At 41.6% G+C, this 25,683-nt stretch overlaps 1 protein-coding gene across 3 annotated transcripts in view; it reads right to left on the minus strand.

Annotated features, from left to right (window-relative positions):
• The window catches only part of rps6ka1 (ribosomal protein S6 kinase a, polypeptide 1), a 64,817-nt gene that overhangs the window by 16,165 nt on the left and 22,969 nt on the right, over window positions 1-25,683 (minus strand). Inside the window, exon 3 of one of the 3 annotated variants that reach the window (XM_061743895.1) lies at window positions 4,407-4,460. The exons of 1 other annotated variant lie outside the window; for it this stretch is intronic. In XM_061743895.1, the coding sequence (XP_061599879.1) occupies window positions 4,407-4,460 (54 nt within the window). Of the gene's footprint in view, window positions 1-923; window positions 1,086-4,406; window positions 4,461-25,683 lie in introns of those variants that run through there. One more of the 3 variants, XM_061743896.1, reaches the window with a different exon arrangement.

The raw sequence follows: 25,683 nt of genomic DNA on the forward strand, positions 1-25,683 counted from the left end.
CAACGGGTGGCATTTTTAAACTCAGCTGCATGTTTGCAGAAAAACCCTTTTGTTACTTCCTCCTGTAAAACTCTGAACTTTTTAGATTCATGACGTGGAACATGGAATATCTTTTGTGGTACAGATAATCATTTGGATGTGTCATCAGAAGCTTGATTTAAACAAAACAAAACAACCCAAAAACAAACAAGACAAATCTTGCTAAATATACATTTGAGGATCAGGGCCCGAATCTGGAAATAGAAATGACAGGAAACAAAACAATCCATTTTGGCTCCGAGGTCAAAACCTTTGAGTGTTTTATGAATTCAACTGGTGATTAAACCTGAAGGGGGTTAATCTCTTAGTACGTCAAGATTTTTTGATATCCAATAACAAGGGTCCATCAGAGAAAGTATTATTGAGCTCAAGGGGTAGGAGGTCATAGGTTTTTACTTCTTCCTACTCCTTTTTGAACATGTCAAGACTGTTGCTCCTACAAAAAGGCATTCATTGTTTAAGTGTGTTCAAGCATCTATTACTTTATACTGCTATCATGTTAAAAATAAAAACTTTTCAATTGAATTGAATTAGTAAAACAATGTAAAAATGAATCAAAATAAAAGTTTAGATTCATTATTTAGTCAACTGTCAAACAGAACAACTATTTGTAATTATTTCTGGTTTTAGTTTCAACAAAGCAGCCACAGACCACCCCGGGCTGGGACTGTTTTCGACAACAGGAAACCATAGTTGGTTGAACATGAAGGCTTTCAGCTCGATAGCAGCCAGCAAAAAGCCTATTCTGCATATCGCAGCGGTAAGAAATCCCATTTCACTTCATAGAAATGTAACTTTTACAACCACAGGGGTCCGCGGACAGCTCCGTGGAGGCCGGCTGCTACAGCTTAAGAAGATGTCAAGGTGAGGAGTCTGCACTTTACCGTCCACTGGCTCCTCGGTTCAGGCGACAGGCCATTCTCGGTGCTGCCGTTAAAGTGAACAGGGTTGCCGGTCAAGGATTTGTTCTTTCTGAACAGGTAGAGGGACAGCATGCGGCTCAGGTTGAACTTCCTCTTGTCCTTCTCCATCTCAGCATTTCACAAACTGTTTTATCAACCAACCCACATCCATAACAAGGTAAATACAGCGCTGGCTCGCATAAATCATCTCAAATTTCACCAAATCTCAACACAAGCACACTTTACACCCTTTTTGTGCACTCATGTTGAGATTTGTTCTGCAGGCTGCAGGTAAATTTTGTAAAAGAAAAAAAAACTGCACTACATCTCTTTTCCTTTAGCAAGGGAAGCGCTTACTATAATTTTTTAGTCATGCTTTCTTATTTTTCTCTTCCATTTCATCTCCTGCACTCCCTGGCTCTCTGCGACTCTGCGCTGGTGCGATCAGACCTCTGCGTCTTCACCGAGCGACCGACTGGCTGGCTGCAGCTGATGTGAACTGGAACTAAAGCGAGCAGGAAGGAAGAGCTTGCTGTAGTTCTCAGACTTGTAAAAAACAAACACCAACCGAGAGAAAGAGAGAGAGAGACACGGTAATCAACATGAACAGAAGCAAAAAGGTGAGAAATAATGAAAAGAAACACATTTGCAAACAAGATTAAAATAAACAGATGTTGGCAAATAATGTTCGATTTATTTTGAAAAGTTATTGAATTAAAAGAAATTGTCTCATGTAGGCTTGCGTGACTACAAAAACGAAAAGGTTTATTGATGCCTCAAAAAAAAATGATCATAAATCACTGAATTAATGTCCTGCTTTCAACTAATTGGTCAACTTAAATTGGTAGACACTATCCCAGGTGTAGTACATTTAAATAACATTTAAAAAGGAAAACTTGCCACTGTGTAGTTTGGACTAATTTCAGTAGTAAAGAAAGGAGGGAGTTGTCTGAAGAGTTTGGAAAGGTCATCTCCAAGCAACTTCATGTCCCTGTGACAACAGATGAAAATGTTCCGTCCAAATCTCTAAGGAGGTGGCTGCAAGAGGAACTACAACCCCAGGTTGATCAGAGCGCTAGTGCGGATGATGGATGAAGAAGCAAAGCAAAACCCTTGGATACATTTAGGTTAAACATCTGTCTGATGAAAGCTGCAGTCACTTTTCTGTGGGCTCTGTGGAAAAGGGCTCAGGAGAACTCCGTAATTAAAAGAAGAACACAAAGAAAAGAGTCGGTTCCCCGTCAGAAAAGGGTGGAATATCCTGTCAAGGATGGGGGGGAGGTGCTGCTTAAAATAGAGGAGTTCAATTATATCGAGTGGGGGAAGAAAATCAACAGATGGGTGCAGGATCTGCAGCAACGGAGACTACCAGTCTGTTGTGGTGAAGAGAAGAGGGAGCTCTTTGTTCACCACTCCATCTAATGTTTCCACCTTCAGTTGCGGTCATGGACTGTGGGACCAAAATAATGAGATTGCAGACACGAGTGGCTGAAGTTGGTTTCCTCTGTAAGGTGGCTGGGTGCTGCTTTAGAGATGGGCTGAGAAGTTCCCTCAGCTGGACTTGGAGAAGAGATGCTGCTCCTCCAGCTGACATGGACTGGGCATCTGATTAGGAATCCTCGTGGATGGAAAGGTCTAGATCGGGGGTCGGCAACCCGCGGCTCTAGAGCCGCATGCGGCTCTTTAGCGCCGCCCTAGTGGCTCCTGGAGCTTTTTCAAAAATGTTTGACCTTTTTTTTTTCCTTTTTTTCTTCAATTTTTCCTTTTTTTCTTCTCTTTTTTCCTTTTTTTCTCTTTTTTTCTTCTTTTTTTTCCATTTTTTCTTCTTTTTTTTCCTTTTTTTCTCTTTTTTTCTTCCTTTTTCCTCAAAATTTAGACTTTTTTCTCGACATTTCGCCTTGTTTCCTAATATTTCAACTTTTTTCACGAAATTTTGACTTTTTCCTCGACATTTCGACTTTTTTTTCGAGATTGTATTTCAACATTAATCTCGACATTTCGACTTTTTTCTCGACATTTTGACTTTTTTCTCAACATTTTGACTTTTATCTCGAAGTGCATAATGAAAAAGACAATCTTCCCCCAGTTATAACTAATATAAATAAATGCAGCATGTGTTTTCATTCTAAGGCTGATACAAGACTTTTCATTTTTTGCAGCTCCAGACATATTTGTTTTTTGTGTTTTTGCTCCAATATGGCTCTTTCAACATTTTGGGTTGCCGACCCCTGGTCTAGATCTCCTCTTGGAGAAGCTGGAGGGGGCTTGAGAGAGAGAGATAGATAGAGAGAGAGAGGTCTGGGCCTCTCTGCTTAGATTGTTGCCCCATTGACTAGGATGGGTGGATTAACAAAACAAGACTTGAATTTGCTAAAATGCATGTTTCCAAGCCACAAAGTGTCTGGGGGAACACCGTTTTGGATTGATGTGACAAAACATGCCTTTTTTTGGGGGCAAATTATATCTGCTGTTTTCCACAGAAAAAGCTTTTAAAAAGGAAAAGAAGAACACAAAACCTAGTGTGAAACATGGAAGGAGCTTGGTTATGTTATGGTTTAGTTAGCTGCATCTGGCACAGGAGGCCTTGAATCTGAACAAGGCTCAATGACAGTCAATCAAAGAACCGAAGCCTCAGTCTCCAGTAAATTTGTGCTCAAACAGGATAATGACATAAAATCCAGCTAAATCCCTTTAAGAATGACTGATGAGAACACACTGTACTTTTCTTAAGGGACCCCGATCTTAGCTCAGTTTGAAGAAGGCACCTTTCAAACTTGAGATTGCTAGAACAGATTTTTCAGGAGGAGCGGACCAAAAACCTTGTTGGCGGATGCTGAAATGTCACCCAGGGCTACAGCGGTTGTGCAATAAAATGTTAAGTAAAGAACACTTTATTCCCCATGCCATTTTCAGTTGTTTGTGAGATGATAGAGGATGACGTGACCCTCAGCGTCAACATAGCAGCAAGGATTCAGACGTCTCACTGGCTGCCTCAACAGCTGAGATTTTCCTTAGTGACTGCATGTTCCTCCCATCACACCATTCCATTTCTGCTCATCTGCCTACCAAAAACCAATCTTTGCAAGGCCAAACATGCCCTTTTTTCCCTTTCCCCTCCCCTACTTTGCTGTGTTTCATTGCTTCTAATACAATAAATGTCTTGTTGACCTGAGAGAATCAGCCATTTCCACACCCATGCAGAATAAATACAGCGCATGAGTCAACTTCTCTCTTGACCAAACGGCAGCGGTACTGGGCTTTAGCAGAGCTGCACTGCGGTCTATGTGCTGAAGAGCCGGGCGCTTAATACTGTTGTGATTGGTGGATTAAATATCCAGAGGGCAAGAGACACAGAAATACACAAGTGTTTCAGTCTGAAGTGGATGGAAAGCAGCAGAAAGCAGCGGTAATGTTGCAGCAAGGGAGGAGCTACGGAGGAACCAACTGGAGGTGGAAACAGCTTACCTGGAGTCTAATCGTGGCAAAGTCTCTCTCTACCCAGGTGATGTGACTGTCGGTCTATAGGAGGTGATTGAACGGAACAGTTAACACAAGTCACAGGGAGCATCACTGAGACACTCAGCTCTCCTTTAACAGATGCACTGCACAAATATCCACACACACACACACACACACACACACACACACACACACGCACACGCACAGGGGTACATGAAAGTATGACAGTCACAGTTGCCACATTACTGACAGGAAACTTCTCTTCCCTCCCAGGTTTTGCTTCCTCTTCACTTGAGGCAATCAAACTTCCTTCCTGTTCGATAAAGTCAACTTGCTCGCACCGGTGAAGCAGAGTTTCCCGGTATAACCGCACAGATCTCACCAAAAGATTTTGCATTTCACTGAAAACAAACAGCACTAAATCGCACATGAACAGGCTGATATTGTTTAGCAACATAAGTATTTTTTGAAAAATGCAGTAGCAAGTGTGTCGGTACTGTTAAGACTGAAATGAGTCTGCTTGGTATTTTATGGCCTGAGCAGAGTTGGGAAGGTTTCGCTGAGCGGTTTCAGTCTCATTTTGCTGAGAGAACCAATGATTTACGGACGGACACATAAATGTGTTCCTGGATAGTCCTCGCAGACTGAAAAAAAAAAAAAAAAAGGAGCTAAACGCTTCAGCATTTTTACTGTTTAAAAAAGGTGGAAGGAGCCTTTAAATTTACAACTGAGGAGCGGTCAAACCTGGCAACCACCTTCACACAGAAAAAACCCCTTCCACTTCTCCCGAAATACCACACCACAGGCGCACAGCTGGCAAAAGGTTCTGGCAAACCCCTAGTCCCCCAGAAAACTATGGGGCCAGGCCGGCGCCACCCACTCACACCCACGCACACAAGACGCACGCAGACGCACGCTTCACATCAAATGTTGGTTATCAACAAGCACGCATGAGAAAAGGCAGCCACTTGCCTGTGGCACGCGGTTTCTGGTGCGGAATAAGAGCCTCCACATGTCTCGGTCCAGATATTTCCATGTCACTGATGCCGTCACGGGTGACACTGACTCTCAACCGTCTGACAAATAACACAGCTTCTGTCTCAGTTGGCCAACTCTTTTCTGTATGCAACACCGCAAGAGATACAATCTGCACACGCAGTCGTCACCTAAAATGGGAAGTGAAGCTCTGAAAAAGAGCGAGAGCCACGGTCCGATTCGTTGAGGATGGCACGAGAGGAAAAAGAGTTGCACAGGAAACAGTTTCTTCTTTAGGGAAAAAGAAACAAGGACATGGAGTGATGGAGTAACTCCCTTAAAGATACGGTTCAAAACAAACTTCATGTATTTAGAATTAAAAGCTTAAAGAGAAAAAAGGAAAAAAACTGCAAGTGAACTAGTGAACTTGACAATCCTGATTGAGGCTGGCAATTTCCCCTGGCTTCACTGCTTGAGAACTTACAAGAAATAATCCTGAAATGACATGTTTTCACTGTGAAATCAAAGAAAACTATTCAAAAGCACACTTGAGTCAACACCTGCTTCTCCATATATAGTAGTCCTCCCTTTGACTGCCAGAAAGCAGATGTGTCATGTCTGAGGCCGCCGGGGTGTAATGATCTCAGCTAAACACAAGGGGCCAGTGCAGGTTTGCAGCCAGTCCAGAAGAAAAGGCTCCAAATACGATAGCGTTAGCCAAGTAAGGACATGTTCACGCTGCTTGCCACAGAAAAATGCAAGTGTTGGCTCTGCCATTCGCTACACAGAGCTGGGGCCCCAATCAACAGTCCAACGGCAGTAGCCAAGGTCATGGAGGTCAAAGCGCTACAACAGCTCCGTCTTGTTGACGTTCCTCAGAATAATAGCTCAAACCTATTTCTATTTGATGGAAGGGCAGAGTTGAGAAGAAAACAGCTCTTAGAGGGAAAGCCGTGAATGGTGCATGAACCCGAGAGGGGTTCACTCAGCTGCAACAAACTGCTCTATCTGAGAAACACGGTGCAGTAACAGGCAAGACTGCGCCAACTGTAGTTTGTCCTCTTTCCTGGAAAAGAGCTGGAGCACCTGCACGTTTTCAAATGCATGACAGCTCTGGCTGCTCAAACAGAGAGCGCCCGCTGGGGAAAAGGAGGGCGCAAATGGGAAGTTTATATGGAGGAGTCAGAGAAATCTAAACATTCATCCAACTACACTTAAGTCAGTCTCATTACTGTAAAACCAAGGAATCCAAGATGGACTTTAAGTGCAGAAAGTATACAAGCAGGAATACAACAAAGCAAAGGTAATCTACACAAGTAGAAGACTTGTACTAAAGGAAGCATCTGAAACAATTATTCAACATGAAAAGGCTGCAACTGACAGTTTTATTAATGACAGAATCACCTTTTTCAAAAGGGAAAGAGAGGAAAGACTCACATTTCCCCACCATAAGAACAAATAAAGTATCAAAATGATTCAATAGGATTCATTTTACTCTCAAGAGTTCAAATTTCACTGACACTGTATTATATAGTTTTCAGGCCATCTCGCTTTCACTTTAAAAGGTTCACTCAGCGATAATTAAATTATTCCAGGATTTTTTTTTTCTTTTCAAAACATCTTTCTCTTCAGAGGAAGCAGATTTTGGACATGAAGAATGATCATCTCAACTCCGAGCCAAGATCCAGTTAAAAAAGGAAGCGTCCTCCAGTTGTTTCTGTGGCCGTGGCACGTGACTGGCAGGAACGTGTCCGAGTTGTTTGGGAAGTGTAACCGCTAACAGCAGCGTGGAGAGGAGCAGAGGAAGACAGAAGCCCAAGCAGCATGCTCACAGAGAACACAGAGAAGGAAAAGAGTTTTACATTTCATGTTCAAAGTAAAACAACTTTAGTGGGGTGCTCAATCAATCAAAACTTTATGATATAAGATGTTTCAATAATCAAAAAACTGACTTATTTCAGCTCTATGACTTTATGGCTCTGAATGTTAACTGATTCAAGATGGGAAAAGCTACTGCCGGTTCACTTCCAGACGTTTTTGAAGTTCAAATACAAGCTAATTAGAATTAATGACATTTCCATCCATCTTATTCAGAGTCACAGTGGTCTTCTGGATCCTATCCCAGCTGCCTTCAGATGAAAGGCAGGATGCAGCTTGGACAGGTCGCAAGTAAATCGCAGGGCTGAGTAAAATGTTGCTAATAAAATAGTATGTAAAAACAGTAAAAGGTCAAAATTGATAAGGGGCCTGGAGGTACATCTACTTTCTTGTCTTAGCTACACAAAAAACAAGGACTTATACATAATGTAACACCAGTTTACCCAACAGTTGCCTGCTATCACGTATTATCAGTGTTACTTCTGGCACTGCAAATCTGCATATAATAGAAGACTGATAATATTAAGTTTCCTTCTTATGGGTCACTTATGCTCTTATGTTGATTTTTAAGATGATCTCTGTTGTAGTCTGACATTCACCACCTCAGAAATGTAACTATGTTTCAGGTTAGGTGGACTGCAAAAACTGAGTCTGGTCTGCTTGGCAGCATTGTATTTCCTTCTGTGCACGTCCTGCTATTTGCATCCCTGTGATGGGCTGGCAACCTGTCCCGGGTGTAACCTTGAGTTTCACCCGCAGAGAACTGGGATAGGCTTCAGCAGATCTGCTCGACCCTGAACAGGAATAAGTGGGTATAGATAGTGGATGGATGGTATTACCTGCTACTAATTCATCAAGTTCAAGCTGGATGGAGAGAGAGAGATATTGCTGTAATGAAGTAAAGGTTACCGTTACCCTTCATGCATCAGGTGTAACTTAAAAAATGTGCTTCATTTGCTCTGTTGCCATGTTTGAGATACAGAAAGGAGGTGAACAAACAGAAGCTCAGCACTGCAAGCAGCAACTACGCAGGACATTAGATCCTTAAAAATTACCAATATTTTAATAGGGCGGAACTTATCACTTTAATTTTCTGTTCTTTTTTTTCCCACCAGAAAGAATGCTGCTGCAGGACCCACAGTTGATTGGCTGTTTACAAAAACATGTAACTCTTTCATAGGAGTCCTTTATAGAGCTAACTGCTGAAGGTTCTTCTTTCACCTCAGTCATGCTTTTTATTGTAAATCTGAAAGCTGGTGAATCAGCTGCTGCTTTTGTCCAAAGCCAGTTTAAAACTAGCAAGATTTATTAGTCATCACTAATGCCGTTAATTATGATCGATCAAGTCTGCAGGGGTAAAAAACAAGAAAAACCAAGTATTGGTTTACAGCCCCACAGAATGACGATGCATAGTTCATTATGTAGGAATTTTTTGAGTCCCAAAAGTGGTTTCTGTTTTTTGTGTGTGTGTTCGCAGAGAAATGTCTAGACATGTCAGCAGTGAGACACCAGAATCTTTCAGGTGGGAATGAGAATGTCTCTTTCTCTCTTTTAATCAGCCTGAAACCCTTAAATATTTGAAGTGAGGAGCCTGGCACACACCTGCCTTCACCCTCCGCTCAAAGCTTTCCACCTATCCTTCATTTATCCCTTTCCACTGTCCCAGTCATTGCCATCGTCTCTTTGGGTCTCCTTTTGCCTTCCAGCAACACTAATGGGTATGTACCAAAAAGTAAAAGAAACAAACAAGATATAAGTAAGGAAGCTTGGAGATGAAACAGTTTCATCCTCTTGGCACTTTAGTTGCAGCTTATCCCAGAACAGACTTCAATAATCACATAAAACAGGACCAAAAAGCAGAAAGAAAATAAAGTTTCGGTTGAACATGGTCGACTGCCCAAAGGCTTACAGAGTACGGAAGCAGCAAATGCTTAGAGTCCTAATCCGCAGCTACTTAATGTGATCATCTTCGTCTTTGTCAGTGTGCCAGCTGCTTTCCAACATAAAGATAGAAGACAAGAGCTCCATCCAAAGTACATCATTCAGAAGAAGAAGACACAAAGAGATGTCATAGAGGGAATACAATAAAAATGCTGAACTGAAGGCGGTTCGCATGGCAACACGTTTTGACCTGGCTGAGTTCACGTCCGAGGTTAATACTCATTCTTTAGCAGACTTTGCCATCTGCCCCATCTGTTCACACACAAACACACTGATGCACCTTATAAACAAACACAACTGCGATAAAAATCACTGCGCTTCACTCTACAAACGTCTCACTGAGCGACTATAGCGAACGTCTGACATCTCGACCAGGCACGGATGTAAGTAACTCGCGTAAACAAGAGGAAGGTGGATGGACAGGAAGTGTTCCAGAGGTAGAACAGGATTAGCACCGAAGCTACAGGAAATCCTGTGCTGGCATCTGCAATATTAATAGCAGCAGCAAGGATGGCAGTAAGATGATAGGCAGCTCAGCGCCGGGCCGGCTGACAAGAGGCCTGGTGGCCACAGTGGCCGCCCTGGAGGAGGAACGAAAACAAAACCAACAAAACAGGAAAAAAAGAGACCAAAATAGAAGGAAGAAGTGAGAGAACGATTTAGGGTGAAATGGGAAACGAAGGAGACGGATGGAGAGAAGAGTGGATGCTAATAATATAAATACAATGAAGTCAGAGGAAGTGTGCAACACGGAGCCCTGCAGCTTCACAACAGAGAAACACCTGCGTGAGGAGATTCTGACGCATAGATTCACACACACCGAGATCACTTGAGCTTTTAATCATCTTTAAAGTCATCGCTTAACTTCTCCCACACTCAAAGAGTCTAAGCTATTCACAGCAGGCGGGGCGGTTTAAGATAGTCACTTCACACATATCAGTAAGTAGTTCCTGGGTCTTCTCAAAGATAGATTTTTTCATGGCTAATTCAGATGTCGGAGGTTTTAAAAACGTCTGGCCTTATATTGATTTTCTGTCTCCCTAAGAACTGTACCCAGCCTGGCTAGCCATCCTTCCTCTTCTCTGGATTCAGCCTTGATTCCCTAGGGGGAAATACCAGCTGACGCGGGAGAAACTGCCTCTGGGTGACACAGCACAGGTGTACAACAATCACACTAATGGAACATGGCAGCAGCCATCCCGCTGTTTTATATTTACTTTTGTATTAAAAGATGTGTAAGGGTTAAGTAGCTATAATCCTGTGTTTACAGTGGGATCTGAATTCCTTTTATTTTCAGCTTCATGGGTGCAAATACTTCTGTTTAGTAACCTGTGGCATTATATCTTCAAGTGTTAATGGGACACAGCTTTTTAGAAAACTTGACAGGGTTCTGTAATCAAACTATGAAGATATCCGTTTAAAACAACATCTTGATAAATGTTTTATTTCTCTGGAAAAAAAAAAAGAGCTGATATTGGAATGGGAAGGTAAAAACTTTACATTATTTTATTTCACAATCAAGTTTGGGATATTTACAGTGCTTTTAAAAAGAAACCTTTTCTCCTGCAATGCAACAAATGGCCTTTTTTGGGTTCACCAGGTGTTTTTTCTTGAAACTCAAATGTGAACTACAGTAGCGCTTACGTGGTCGGATTTGCAAATAAGACGACTAAACTGAAAACATGAGATAAATATCAACAGATGCTCACTGAAAAACGCATGCAGTTAGCAGATAAACAACATGTAGACATGATGCTATTAAACACTCACAGGAGTAAAGCATCAACAACAACAACAAAAAATGAATACATGATTCAGGTGAGGGAAAAACAGATCTGGCAATTATGCAAAATGGATGGTATTAGTTTGGATAATTGCAGTCTGGCAATTATGTAATAAATGTGACTGTCCCAAGGCAGCTTGGTTGCACAGAACAAGCAGTAAACAAATGATCGCTATCATGAGGCTGATTTGGCGTTTCAGGCCTTAAAAAGCCTTAAAAACCTTAAGAAGCCACAAGTGAAAAAGGTAAACTGCAGTTAGATGGACACCCACTGAACTCACAATCTTGAGGTCCAATTTACACTTTATTAGACACAATAAGACAAAATTAGCATGTTTTATCCTTTAAAAAAAGGCTGATATCAGGTTGAGTCTGTTTTCATCAGAGCCACAGAAAATATTATTTGAGTAACCAAAATTTGCTTTGACAATTTAAACTTTGGTTGTACGAAAACTCATTAAAGTCCTTTTAAAGTGAGTGATTCTTCAAAGGATCTGCATATGAACAATGATGACACAGCCTAGATTAGCGTGTGTTTTTTGTGGCATCACTGTAAGAAGAACATAAGCAATTGTTAAACCTCGACGATGAAGAGACAGAATTACAATGAGATGATCAAAGATCAGCATATTAAGTCGAGGGAGTGAACGCCGCATCGCTTCACTTGTGTAACAGACTCGGGTTTGTGGTTTTACTGCCGCATATGGGAATACTGACCGTGAAATATGTTGTTTTAAGTGAAACCTTGCATTTCCTTCACTACATACAGTATGACACCGCTGTCATGGCAACAAGGGCGAAAGGTTACATGCTCTTGGGTGCAACATTTAAAAACTGCTGAGATACTGAGAGAATGGAGGAGGAGGGGGGGTTCAAGACCAACTTAAAAAAAACAGGGAATGCAACTGATGTCAAGTTAAATCAGGAAGGAAAATGGAAGTGAAGGGAATAAACACCATCAGCACCCGCATTAATGAGAACCATAAACAATGAGAATGGTCAGGAACATTTCCCTTAATCAACCTTGAAAGGGGAAGCGTGAAACTATGGCAACTGTGTGTTTTCTGCATCTCCCCGCTTCCTTTTTTGTAAAATAAGAGGTGCTATGAAAGGCAAGGCCATGCACACACAGGAAACCTTTTTTAGATGATGCTTCCAGGTAACATTTGCCAGCCTCCACCTTTTCAAATGGAGCACTTGTGTGCCTTCACACTGTACTTCAGTGTGCGACGAGATGCCAGAATCCTCTTCTGCACATCCTCCAGGCTGCATGAGAGTGGATTTTTCTGTTTATTCTGGAGGTAATATATCATGATGGCATTTAATGGTTGGCAATGCAGCTTGGGAATCCGATAGATGAGACCTTTAAGAATACACAGACTTATCTATGACACACTGCAGACACACTCTCTACATGATTAATGTTGCTGACTTTCTGTCAAAGCTCCCCTGTGTGCTAACACCATGCCTGTGTGTGAAGCAGTGCATTTGCCTTTGAAGCCAGACGGATACATGAATGAATATTCCCATCAGTTGATAAATGAGAACGTATGAGAATCCCCGGTTTGTTAGCAAATGGATCTTACATCTATTCGTGTTATCGTGAACTGCTTTCCTGCTGGCAGCACAACTTACAAGCAAGGCTTAGTGATGCTGAGGGCACGGTAACCATGACAACTAGGCCAGTAGCAACTATGAATGGATGGAGGATGGGATTAGAAAGAATGGATGGATCTATCATGTATCTGAGGGGCACGCGGGTCACATCTAGTAGGCTTTTTTTTTTTAAATTGGTTTTGTCATTCATAGATAGAGTATGAGCGGGAGAAGAAACACAAACAGACTGATGGGGAACCCTCAGGGTAGACTTACTTGAAATAGAAAAGTAGAATAATGATTATCTGAACAGAGTCATTCAGAAGTTAAAAGCTGAGGAGTATGATTAAACTTCAACCCGCTTCCTTTACTGAGACTTTCTGGAGTCAGACTTGTCTTCCGTAACGATATCTTGGGAACGCCTACTGCTGCTGACATGCGATCAAAGGTTGAGAGTCCTCAGTTTGGGCAAATGATTCATGCCCGATAGCCTCAGCGTTTAGATTTCTCCTCCCACTTAAGTTGAAGTAGTCAGAGGTCTATAGGTTCATCTGTTTGGGTGATTTATTAGCAGCATCATTTTGAAGACTTTTGCTAAAACTCACTTAACCCTTTGATCTTTTTTCCAGCTCCAACGCAATGGACGACTCATTCTGTATGATACTTGCGAGGACTTCCCCGATGCTGCAGAGCCAATCAATTACAATCTGTCACTACTTTAAACTTTTATCTTCATTTTATAATCTTTTTTACACAGTCAATTGTGCTTTGCATTTTCTTTAGACCTGCAAAGGTTAATGTTCAGTTAGGTTAGTCATTGTGTACAAACTTCAGAGGAGTAGGTTTGGGACATATTACACCTTTAGTCCTTCACAGAAAGGAGGATGAATTTCCCCCCAAGTAAAAACCAGTGCAAAAGGCTCCTTTTCCTGCTTCAAGGTCATTCAGACAGTAAGAAGCAACTAGTTACTTACATGTATTTGATGGATTGTTAATAAGAACACTGTTAGGCCTGGGCGATAAACCGAAAATTTACTGTTACCGACATTCACTGCAACAACCAACGTTAATTTTCCCATGTCGGTAAATTCGGTGTTGCGATAAAAAAAAAGCCCTAAACACTGTTTTAAAAAACTAATAGAAAAACTATTAAGAGAACAACGACATCAACTTTAAAGCTGATGGGCAAGAAGAAGAAGGGGTTATATTGTGTGGAAAAGGATCCAAAGATTTAGAATCCCCTTCTGTCTGAGATGCATGCTGGGTAATTGGACTATAAACCACCTCTAGCAGTATCTGGGTGTGCGTTTTGTGCACCCGGAGAGCAGCACACTAAGCCACCTTAGTCGCTATACTGCCATTAACATAAGCTCTGCTGATGACAAATTCTGATTACATGGTACGTGACAGTTGCTTTTTCGCACACAACACAACTCATTTACCGGTACTTCCACTTAGACACAGACGTGCACTCACGCACTCCACGCACATCCCTCCTGGGCCACAGAGGCACCAACAAGGTCTGTTAGCTGCTGCGAGGCATAAGGAGTCATTTTATTTGTGTTAAACCCTTCTGGAGAGCATCAATTAACCCCCCCCCCCCCCACATAAACTCAGACTCACACTCAATATGACGTGAATGATGGTACATTGTGTGCGTGCGCCTGCTCATGGATGAGCTTCGGTAATAGATTTTCCCCTATTGTACCTGGAAGATTACATTTGAGGTTTTATGCGTGTCCAAAGTTGCATCATGAATTTAATTTTCCACCGCACACTTTTGTTAAATGTCTAACTTGCCAGAAGAGTTGTTTATCCTTAACTGGGCGTCAACTAGGGCTGTTCGATTAATCGATTTTAAATCGTATTCGCGATTATGTAATTAGAACGATGTTAAAACGTGAAAATCGTAAAATCGATTTTTCACTTTTTTTTTTTTTTACCTTGTCTGCACACATATTAATGATTGATGGAAATACCTCTCAATACCTGCGACAAGTGCCCCATGGGAGAGGCTCTTTAGTGTAGGAGGGGGCGTTGGAACATGCCACCGGGTAGACCGGCTCGTGTTCCTTGATTTTTTTTTTCAGAGATAAAACTTTATATTTTATTATATTTTTTTAAACTTTTTTTCAACTTATTTTACAGAGTTTTGCACTTTATTCATTCCTTTTTGGTTTAATAAGAGCAAAGTTTGCACTTAAAGTCCAATGGGGCAAATGTTCAATAAAAAAACAGCATATTTGAAATCATTTCTTTGCCTTTTGTCAATTCACAAAATAATCGTAATCGTAATCGAAAATCGGATTTTGAGAGAAAAAAATCGAGATTTTATTTTTGGGCAAAATCGAACAGTCCTAGCGTCAACCATTCAACAAATGCTATTCACTGTCTTTGAGTGACTTAATTTTAAATAATTACATAAAATAAAGCTTAACACTTTGACTACAGCTTCCCAAGCTGTTTAATGTGAGGCTGTGCTTGCTTTTTTGAGTGACCAACTTTGTATAGAAGATGACGAGTCCAGCACAGAGACTTTGCAACAGCAGAAAAAAGCAGGCGAGAGCAGCCAAGGACACATACTTAACTTGTTAAATGGCTTGGCTTTATCTGGTCTGCGAGGCACAATGATGAATTAGACTTTAGGAAGGAGCGCTAAGGAGCTGTGATGGACGATAGAGCAGTCGGGGACGAAGCCCCAGAATGTGCGAAAGTAAATAATGAGAGACAGCGAGGGGGAGATGAGGAGAGAGGGCATCTTCACCCATGGGTGCTTTTTCTAATTCAGCCTGTGTGTCTGCATCTTCACGGCTTCCTTCATCTCATTGTGCAAAAAGTGTTGCTATACCACCAAAGTCCCTTCACGAGGCAGCAACTGGGAGGCCTGGTTGTTAAATCATCCGTCTGGCGGTGAAGTAATCAAATGAAGCAGAGCTTTCTGCATTTGAAACTGACGCATGAAATCTCATTACTGTGTGTAATGTAAGAAGATGGAGTGGCGCAGGGATCAACGCTTAAGCAGACTGAGAGCAGGAGGTGGAAGATGACGGAGACATGCTCTGGCATCCAAAAGTCTGGGCACCCATGATTAAAAAAAAAATAACAAATTTCCTTTGTTTTTTAAATGTATGACTTCTTACTACACAATGAGTGATATAATGAGCTAGTAGGGCTGTGCAGCTACCAGAAAATAATTACATTCAAAGCCTGTAACCGACATAATCTTTGCTATTTCATGTCAATTATTTCAATTTCCGTTATGACTTTCCCTACTGCGTTTTCATGAACTATTCCCTTGAAAACAGCTTTAACAGCTGAACATTAACACCACCAATCTGTATAAACACTTGGAGGACGGACACATTACTGTAAATAAACCATATTTGGCTAAAGAAAGAAAGACAAAAAGAGACTGAGACCATGCATTTAACTACATTTCTCCATATTTCCTTTTACATTAAAACTAAACTGCATTTTAATTTGAGCTTCGGTTTCAGTTCTTTGAAATAGTCGATAGATGACCAGAAATACTTCACCTGTGTTCATTTACCTTTACTTATCTTAACATTAATATCCTAGTTGTAATGAGTCTGCATATTTACAGGGAAAAACCTTGTCAGTGATCAGTGAAAGCAGAAAATGAAACAAAAACTAAAATAGGAATTATAATCCAGGGCAAAAGGTTCATTTAACATCATTTAACATGTGTTTTCCATTTGCTTTATTCCTTCTTTTTTGTTTCAAAAGTTTCTCATCTTTTATTAGCTTTGACCATGCTCAGAATATCCAACGCTCTTACTGAATCAGTACCGTCCAAAACGTTTCAGTTGTTGTTCCTCCTCCGGTTTAATTTTATCTTACAGGCTGTGCAAACTGCTATTTTTGGGTGTTTAGTGCTCAGAGTGAAAAAGTCCCACCGTGAGGAACAGCTTCCTGGTGACTGAGTCAGCATCAGGAACTTACTGACGCAGTAATATACACTGAAGCGTTCACTGAAGAGAATAAAAAAGGAAATCTGATTCATTTGTCCTAAGATAAACTGATCTCCTGGCAAAACCAAAAGGTTGGAAAACAAAACAAACATACAAACCGTCCTTTCGGCTGCTTCTTGGTGAAAGTAACCTGCAGCTTTACAGAAGCTGCCTCTCAGAAAAGCAAAAAACACTTGACATAAACAGTAACCGCACATAAAGTAAACCTCTCTGTAGCGGTGACTCTGAAACTCTTTCATGAGCCAGTCTGCAGCAACAAGAGAACATGATCACAATACTACTCGCTGTTTAAATGCATTCTCCGCCTATAAACATCACCCCGGCACAGTAGTCACAGCTCTTCATGAAGGGAAAAACTATTATTCTACCAAATTCAGCAGTAATTTAGAGAAGAAACAGATAAGAACAAGGTGCTGAAACAAACAGCAGTTACAATAAAGCTTGAATCTGGGCTCTTATCATGAAGGTCATGTGGTTTGAGAGAACAGAAAGAATCTTCCCCTGCTTTTATTACCATGCAGACGTACTGCATCTCTTAAAAGGTTTAATATCATCTTTGAAATCAGCTTCCAGGATGTGGCTCTCTTGCAGCTCGGCTGTTTCACAGAAGTAGCACATACAGGGTCGTCGAGACGTTTCATGCTGAGTCATCTCCATTATCGTTTCTAAACTCATGAGACAGTGAGCATATTGGGAGAATTGTGGAGGTTTCAAATTTTGCCATGAATGTGCCACCACCCCAACCATAACTTATCAAGGAAGTCAGATTTGGTTTTAACACCATAACGGTGCACCCCCTGTGCTTTCATGTTGTTTTTCTCTGAAGCGTAGCGTGCAGTTATTCCTCTCAGTTCCTTCTAGATCAACAACACTGCTGACTAGATCATTTTAATAATCACTTATGTTCCATGCTGATTTTGTCGCAATTCTCAGTATCCTCTTTTTAGTTTAACTTTTTCCGTTCATTCCGTTGTGAAAGCAGGCTTTTACAATTTTAAAATGTCAAAATCAGACCCAAACATGGACCAGTGCAGCTTTAAAAGGATGCGCTGTGGGAGCTTTTTGTGTTGTTATTTTGTACTAGCACCTAAGAGTCAGTACATTTTACAAATGGTGATGCCACAGATTACATTAAATCTGTGCATGTCATGCAGAACTTTTAAATTAGTTTTACAATGTTAGCACGTGCTGCATTTTCCTTTTAATTCCTTTATCGGAGGCCAACAATACCTGCGGCTTCCATTGATTCAAATGAGGGCAAAGACAAGAACCAATCTAATTAGAGAATGTTTGGAGTGGGGCGCAATTTGGAGAAAGCTGTTACACAGATGTAAATAGAAACATTCACAGTCACTGTCCCATGCAAACATCTGCCTCTTTGTGGCAACCAAAACACCTCTGATGCATATTTACTATGGTTATAAAACATTAGGAACATAGAGCTTTCAGAGAAACTTACTGAGAATGAGTCAAAAGAAAAAAAAAAGCCCAATTCAAAAACATTGTATACTTTTTTTTTTTAGAATACAGCAAATCAAATATTTGTCAGACTAGTTGGTATCTCTTTGCACCTTTTGGTTTTCCAAACGTAGCTCATCTGCTTCGCTTCTTTGACAAAGATGTGATTTAACGATGCTCATGACGTTTTGGTTCATCACAAAAATCCCGTCCCTTGCTCCAAATGTTAGCGGCTGTTGCACTAAAGCCCCGAAGCTTGAGGCACCTAGCACCAGTTTTAGTGTCTCTGACCTGATGCTTTCTTCGGTGGAAAAGGCCTTTAAGTTTCAAATGCAAAGCTTTGATTTGCACAATATAGCAGTCTTCCCTATTTCCCTTTTTTCATGTTATTTGACCACCTTAATGCCATTTTCTCAAGTGCAGTAACACTGCAGCTCGACAACCTCAACACACCTGTGGCTTTGGAGCTTTGCCGCTGTTGTGACAAGACTTAGTGCAACTGTTGAGTAAAACATTTTGACAAGCCTGATCTTATTTTGAGGCCTGGAAGTGTGATTCTGTTTGGTCAGACTGCACTATGACTCATTTCTGGGAGGTAGATGATGCATCACTCTGATGAAAAATGATAACATTGACATAATATGGATGTGATAAAGTGTTTTAATGTTGTGTAGAAGTGGACCACAGTGTCTGCATCCACACAGTATAACTAGCAAATGTACTACTTGGATACTTCTTAATCTTTTACCGATTGATGTAGGACTAAATGTTCAGACTTGTCAAAAGACAACTGATAAAGTAGAACTTTACAGAAAAGAAAAGAAAAAGAGCCACATAGAGGGTGAAAGGTCATTGCTGAAATACAAGGCGCAATAATGCTCATGTACTGTGAGGCCGATATAATGGAAATGGAATGGAAAGATAGACTGCAACACATCAAGGATAAGAAGGGACGAACAGTCAGACAGACAAAGAGAATTAAATATTCATGTTTCAGAGGCAAACGAGCACACATTGCATCTGTGTGATATGTCTAGGGGCCCTGCATGTGTGTGGTAGCAGTTAAGCTTTATAAGAATATATCTATATACACAGAAAGTGCTCTCATTCCCCTGAATGATATAATGGCAGAGCCGTCAGAAACACACAAACCCTTCAGCTCAAACATTGCTCTGGCTGTCAGAGCCTATGCATGTTAGCTTTCTTTTTTTGTGTGCATGTGTGCTGGAGTCACATCTGTGATGTGAACACACAAAGTCACCACAACGCTGCCATGGACAACTCTCCCGCAAAATACACGCGCACACTTGCATAAACAGACACAAAGTTTGACACACTCAAATAAATCCAGACGGCTGCAGTGTTTGGAAATCGGCAGCGAGGAATATTCAGCAGCATGCAAATGCTGACGAGCACAACGGGATTCAGGGCAGAGGAGGGCAAATGTTGCAAGAGACTACATTCTGAGGTGATATAATCAGTTACCAGCACTCCTTTGCTGCCCCACTGACAACCCCTCCCTTGAAACCCTGTGGTGGAATGCGAGGTGTTAAGCTCTGTGGCGCTCCGAGGCATGTCCAAACCTTGCTAGTACTGGCCTCCTCTCACTGGGGATCACAGCCAAGCAGATGCCGGTATAATGCAATACTCCTCTGGCGAGGTTTCTTGCTTTAGTCACTTCTTGTTAGATGGTGGTCTGGTTATCCAAGAAAGGTCTGACGGTTCCCAGCTCTGAGAAAAGGCTTGATGAGGTTGGGCAGGCCAGGAAGAAACAACAAAACACAGCTTCGAGGGGGAAGTGCAGCTCCACAGCCGTCACCATCACTCCTGTGAAGTTTTATTGCATTTGCGCAAGTTTTACTGAGCTCTGGCGTGCCAACTGAGCATGTTTGCCCCTTTCCAGTAATATCCTGTTGCACAGTCATCCAGTTATTCATATTGACATATTGGTGCCTTGTGAAAACATGAATCTTTTATTCTTGATTGCAATTTGGACAGCTTGAGTGACTCGCTGCAGATTGTGCTGCTCACAGACCTAAAAGCAAAGCTTTGAAAGGAAGAAGCAGCAAAGAGAGAAACAGAACCGTGAACTGAACAAGTAAATTGTGTTTATTACTAACAGGTAAGATTTACCTCACAATAAACAGTTAAACGTGGTAAACAAGCCTTGAGCATTACAGGCATTTGGAAACATTTTTTTTGTAATTTTAAGCAACTTGGCAAACAAGAGCGCAAGAACAGATGGTGGATGATTATTATTAAGGCCATGTGATGTTATTTATCAAACTAGAAAACTGGTATGGAGTCCTTATTGCAACCTTAACCTATCTGGCTTGCAAAAATGTTAAAAAACAGTATGTCGTAAATATGAGCTCAATGGGAGCTTGGGGCATAAATCACACAACTTTAGAAAAAACTGTTGGGTGCACATGCAGAGTCTCTTAACATAAATGCTGGAAGTAGAGCTGTTAAATATGGTAAGATGTCCTTAGTTGATGTAAAAAAAAAAAGGCATATTTGTAGAGAGGAAAGGGAAACCCAAAACCAATAAAGAATGTAAAAGGACATTTTTAACCATCTTCTGTATTTGTGCCCTCTGGCCTCCTGAGGAGAGTTCCGAAAATGTACCAGCCAGGAAGCCCTCAAAGGAGCAGAACTTGCATAGGATAATGCTCTTCATTGCAAAGAGGCACAAAGAACAATGGGAGCAAATTAATCCTTTATGAGGAAACTTCCCTTAAGGAAACAGTTTCTGTAGAAGCGAGCTGGATTGGTTTATAGCTAAGAGTTTGATTGTAGCTGTGCTTCCCGGTACTGCCTTTGGGCATGTTTCCCTGCTTCAACATGAGGGATTCAAATGAATCATTATCGGGCTTCTTCAAAGCTTATTGACAAACTTTGCGTCAACTTAGTCACTTAGCAACTGCAGCGATTTTACTTCACTACAGCAGAGAGACATGTGATTGCATGCATTTAAATCTTCAATCTATGTGTGCTGGCAAACCACACATGCATAGGTATGATGCGAATGTTCCCATGGCAGTTGCTGCAGCAGTAATGAGATCTGCTAAGGAATTGGAGGACAGTAATTACTACGTTAGTATGTATGCAGTCAAATGTGAGGGTTTGTATGCAAGGGGAAGGAAAAGCCACATAAATCAAGTTCAAGGTCAGAATTGTGAAAGAAAATGATTGTCATGTCTAAGGATTAATATTTTAGGACATTCAAGTCAGTCAATCAATAGTTCGAGCCCATCAGTTCGGGAAACTTTACAAGGCCATTTCCAAACCATTTGGCTAGCATCATACTGCATGGAAGCGATTTGCCAGTCTTCCCAGGACTGGATGTGCCAGCAAGTTCAGGTCAGACTGGTAAGTGCTTAAAAATGACAAAAAATCTGAGACCTGTGTTTCAGACTCTATGGACCTCAACAAGTGCATTCAATGTTTGTGATATTGCAATAAGCAAAAGGTTGAAAAGGATTGTAGGAAAAGGTTGTCAAGAAATGGACTCTAAAAATAGCACGGTGTCACAGCTTAATTTTTGCAAGAACTTCTGCAAAAACAAAGCGTTTTAGAATCAAGCGTTAAGCCTTCTTACAGATAGCTACAGCTCGCTTGAAACTGGGTCATGCAGCAGGATGGGGATCCTGAGCACACCGACAAACCAACAGCTGACGGTCCAGACCTGAATCTCACTGACACTGTGTTGTAGCACCTTAAGAGAGCTACACAAAATCAAATTCTTAGATCTCATATGGCATGCAAAATTCAATTCAAGTTACAGCCGTTGAAGAAGACTGTTGTATCTAACTAATGCAAGCTTAAGATCAGATTTTTTTAGGATGAGGTTCCTTTCTCAAGTGGTTGGGAGCTCAAAAAAAACAACAAGCAATTGATTATCGGAATACTTTTAGTTATAAAGTTGAAAGGAATGAGTTATGTTGTGTGATGTCTTTTTCCCCAAGTGACTGACAGACTGACAGGATGGCTGCAGAGGCAGTCCACCATTTTCCCCTCTCTTCATTCTTCCCTCTATACTCCATCTCCCCATTCCCTCTCCACTCCCACCTTATTCCTAGCTTTGCTGCACTGTGACTTTTTGCTACTTATCCAATGAAGCACAAATACCATTTGGTCAGCACCTAGCCCATGAAAAAAGTCATCATCTACATTAGGGACCACGAAAATGTCTCCGACACCAGTGGAAAAGGCACTAGTTTTATATTCCTTCTGCAGCCAGGCTTTATAGATGGGGAGTTGTATTACAAGAAGAACAATATATAAATAAATGAATGAATTATATGCTTTCCCTCTGTAATGTCAGCACTATACTACTAACAATAAAATGTCTGGGATTACTTCGAAGCTGATTTACGGAACAACACAACACACACTGTGAAGCAATTAGCTTCGTTGGAGGGTGAAGGTGGAGCTGTGTAAAAGGTATTACTTTGCAGAAATGCAATCCATTGCTTTTTGGGATATATGTGTTCCATATGTATACGATAACCAGTTCAGAGATAAAGACAAGGGTAATGAAGGAGGGTGCAGACTGCTGAGTTATTTGCAGAGTATAACTACAATTAGATGTTACATGTAAATTTCAACTTGTGACCACCTGCTAGGTTCCACAAATTAAAAAGGATGCCATCAGCTGAAAAGGTACAAAAGCTGGACTCTGAAGAAGTAACTTGAACAAAAACATACAATCCGTTTATTCTGATTGGATAATCCCTGAAGTGGTGCGTACATTGGCGCTTTTCCACTAGTACCTACTCAGCCCGACTCGCCTCGGTACGGCTCGTCACGCATCGTCCCGGTTCCACCCGCTTTGTCCTTGTTTGTTTTTCCACAGCCAGGTGAGAAGTGGGCAGGTTGGGGTGAAGCTGCTGTGACGTACTCGATTGTGCAACCCTTTGTTTGTGTCGGCGCAGATGAGAAAATCCGCTGGAACCGCGAGCGGCTGAGAAGAAAACAGTGCGCCTGTGGATCTGATCGTTCCTTATCGCCCGTCTACATCCCTTTTTTAATTCTCTCGTCAGCCACCAGGTTTATGAACATCTGCACCTCAGAGTTGGATCACCAAACAGACGTTTGCGCTGTATAATAAAATCGCTGCGAGCCGCCAGTCGTTCTCATCGACTCCCGCTTCCTGATTCAAACGTCTGACGGCCCCGCCCCCCGACCAATCGGTGGCGTGGAGGGTGGTGACGTCAGATCCAGGGCCGACTCAGCACTCTTAGAACCTCGGAAGCCTCGGTACAGAAAAAGTATCTGCTTGGCACGGCTCCACCCGCCTCGGCCCATAGTGGAAAAGCGCAAGACGGGGGCGTGGCGGGTAGAAGCGCGCTGAGTAGGTACTAGTGGAAAAGGGCCATATGTGCACTCCTCGTCCATTATATTGGCCGTAAAGACTCCACAAACGGTGTTGGTGACAGAAATGCATCAGGCGGTGGGTGAGATATTGACTACGTTTACATGCACTCAATAACCCTTTTAAAACCAGAATATTAGCAATAACCCAGTTTTGCACGGCCATGTAAACACCAATAACCCCTTTGAATAACAGGAATTTGCTCATATTCCGGTTTTTAAAAACCCGAATATGACCCCTGGGTTACTCCTTTTCTAACCAGAATATTTGGTCATGTAAAGCCTAACGGGATATCCCCATCAAAAAGGAACAGGAATGTTCTTTTTGCAAGGAATCTTGGTCTTTTGAGTCCAGGAAGACATACTGTACAGTCGGCATCGGGGAACTCCATCATTACTACCCGTTCCCACTAGTCCTGACTGCGCACTTTCATCCAAAGTGTCCGGGGGGCTCTGGTGGAAAGGGGTAGCATGGATATGGATGGCACAGCTCCGGCTCCATCTGCCATTTCTTCATGTTCTCGCCTTCCATTAATGAAGAAGGCGACGAGGAATAGTGTTAAGTACTGGTGGTGGGTCAGTACCAGCACCAAAGCGCAAAAGAAGGCGACTTCTACTGGGCTGTTCATTATCCGCCGTGCTGCTGTTATTGTTGTTGTTTTGAATTTGGATACAGGAAGAAGAAGCGAAGATGATGGGAATTGCGTCATGACGTTCTCTGTGCGTCGCTGGTTTGATCCAGATATCCCAAATGATTACAATTACCATGTATACAGGGATAACCTTGTTTGCTCAAGCATGTAAACAGATTATTCCGAATGTTTCAGTAACCGGAATATTGACCTTAAAAGGAGACCTATTGTGAAAAACAGGTTTTTTCTTGCTTTAACATATATAAAGTGGTCTCCCCTCAGGCTGCCAACTCAGGGAAGGAGGAAAGCAACCAAATTCTGCAGTGTCTGTACAGCCGCCCGGATGAGCCATCCAGTGTGATGTGGATCTACGAGCCGTTCAGATTCTGCTCCCGTCGTTACGTAACGACGGGAGCGATTTACATCGGTTGGCCTCCAATGCGTGAAACCACGCCCAAACAACTAACTCTGGCCGGAACAACAACAACAACAACAACTCTGCCGGCCGGAGTTTCCGCCATTTTCTACGCGTCATTCAGGCAGCCAATCAGCACAGAGCCTCATTATCATAGCCTCCCCACCCACTCAGAATCCCACATAGATAATGAGGTTAGAGAATGGGAAGATAAAGACATGGCTCAGAGGCTGAATTTCTAATTTATTTAGCAAAAAAATAAATAAAAAGCTTGTTTCTAAGACATCCAAGGCCTGTTTAAAACATATTACATGCCGTAATAGGCCTCCTTTAACCCGAATCTTGACTGCATGTAAACGTAGTCATTGCTTTACACAAATACTCTTGGAGCTGGAGGTGTGTAGCACACAAACCAAAAGGGTTAACTCATGCAAACACCACCAAAATAGTCATATTTGATGAGAATTAATACGTTTGGTGAGGTATATCCACTTCTACCCCGTGCCACTTTCCTTATTGATTTATAATTCTATTTGGCATTACAGATTTTCCAAATATTGACTATCTCATGATCACTGAGACAAATGCTTTTATCAAACAAGACTAGACGCATATGGAGTGTAAATTTACTTACTGTGTTTCCGTCCTCTGGAGTGTATTTAGTGCACACGTTCAATTCATCTTTCAGCGCAACAGTAAACGATGCACTTCCTTAAATAAGCAAATTTGTTTACTAAGAGATGGAACTGTAAAACCATCAAAAATGCAGAGAACCCTTCATTTTCACTCCGTTTTCTTGAACAATGCACATCATAATTTCCAAGAGCTGAAAGTGCTTCAAAAGTGTTGCTTTGTCAGATAATTAATTACAAAAGATGTGAAACGAAAGGCATCAAGTCTTCACATTGTAGAATCAGAAATTATCATTGCTCTCTGTAAAATGACTCATTGTCATGTCAAAATGTGTTTTTTTTTTTGTGTTTGTTTGTCAATACAAATGTCTGCTAAAGAACATTTACTGTCCTCAGCTCAGCAGCATACAGCTGACCTTTCATACACTCACTGCATACGCCATCTCTTTCAAGTTGTTGTTCATCGCTTTCAGCTTTTTAAATAAACATTCTCGTTGTCAAGGGCGATGAAGTTGATCTGATCTGTTGTGAGAAACAATAACCACACTTCTTTGAGAGCACATCACTGAAATTCTGGCTTTCTGCCAGGGGGTAAATTGCTGGGT

The sequence above is a fragment of the Cololabis saira genome, chromosome 16 (assembly GCF_033807715.1).
Source record: "Cololabis saira isolate AMF1-May2022 chromosome 16, fColSai1.1, whole genome shotgun sequence".
NCBI classification, from domain to species: Eukaryota; Metazoa; Chordata; class Actinopteri; order Beloniformes; family Belonidae; genus Cololabis; species Cololabis saira.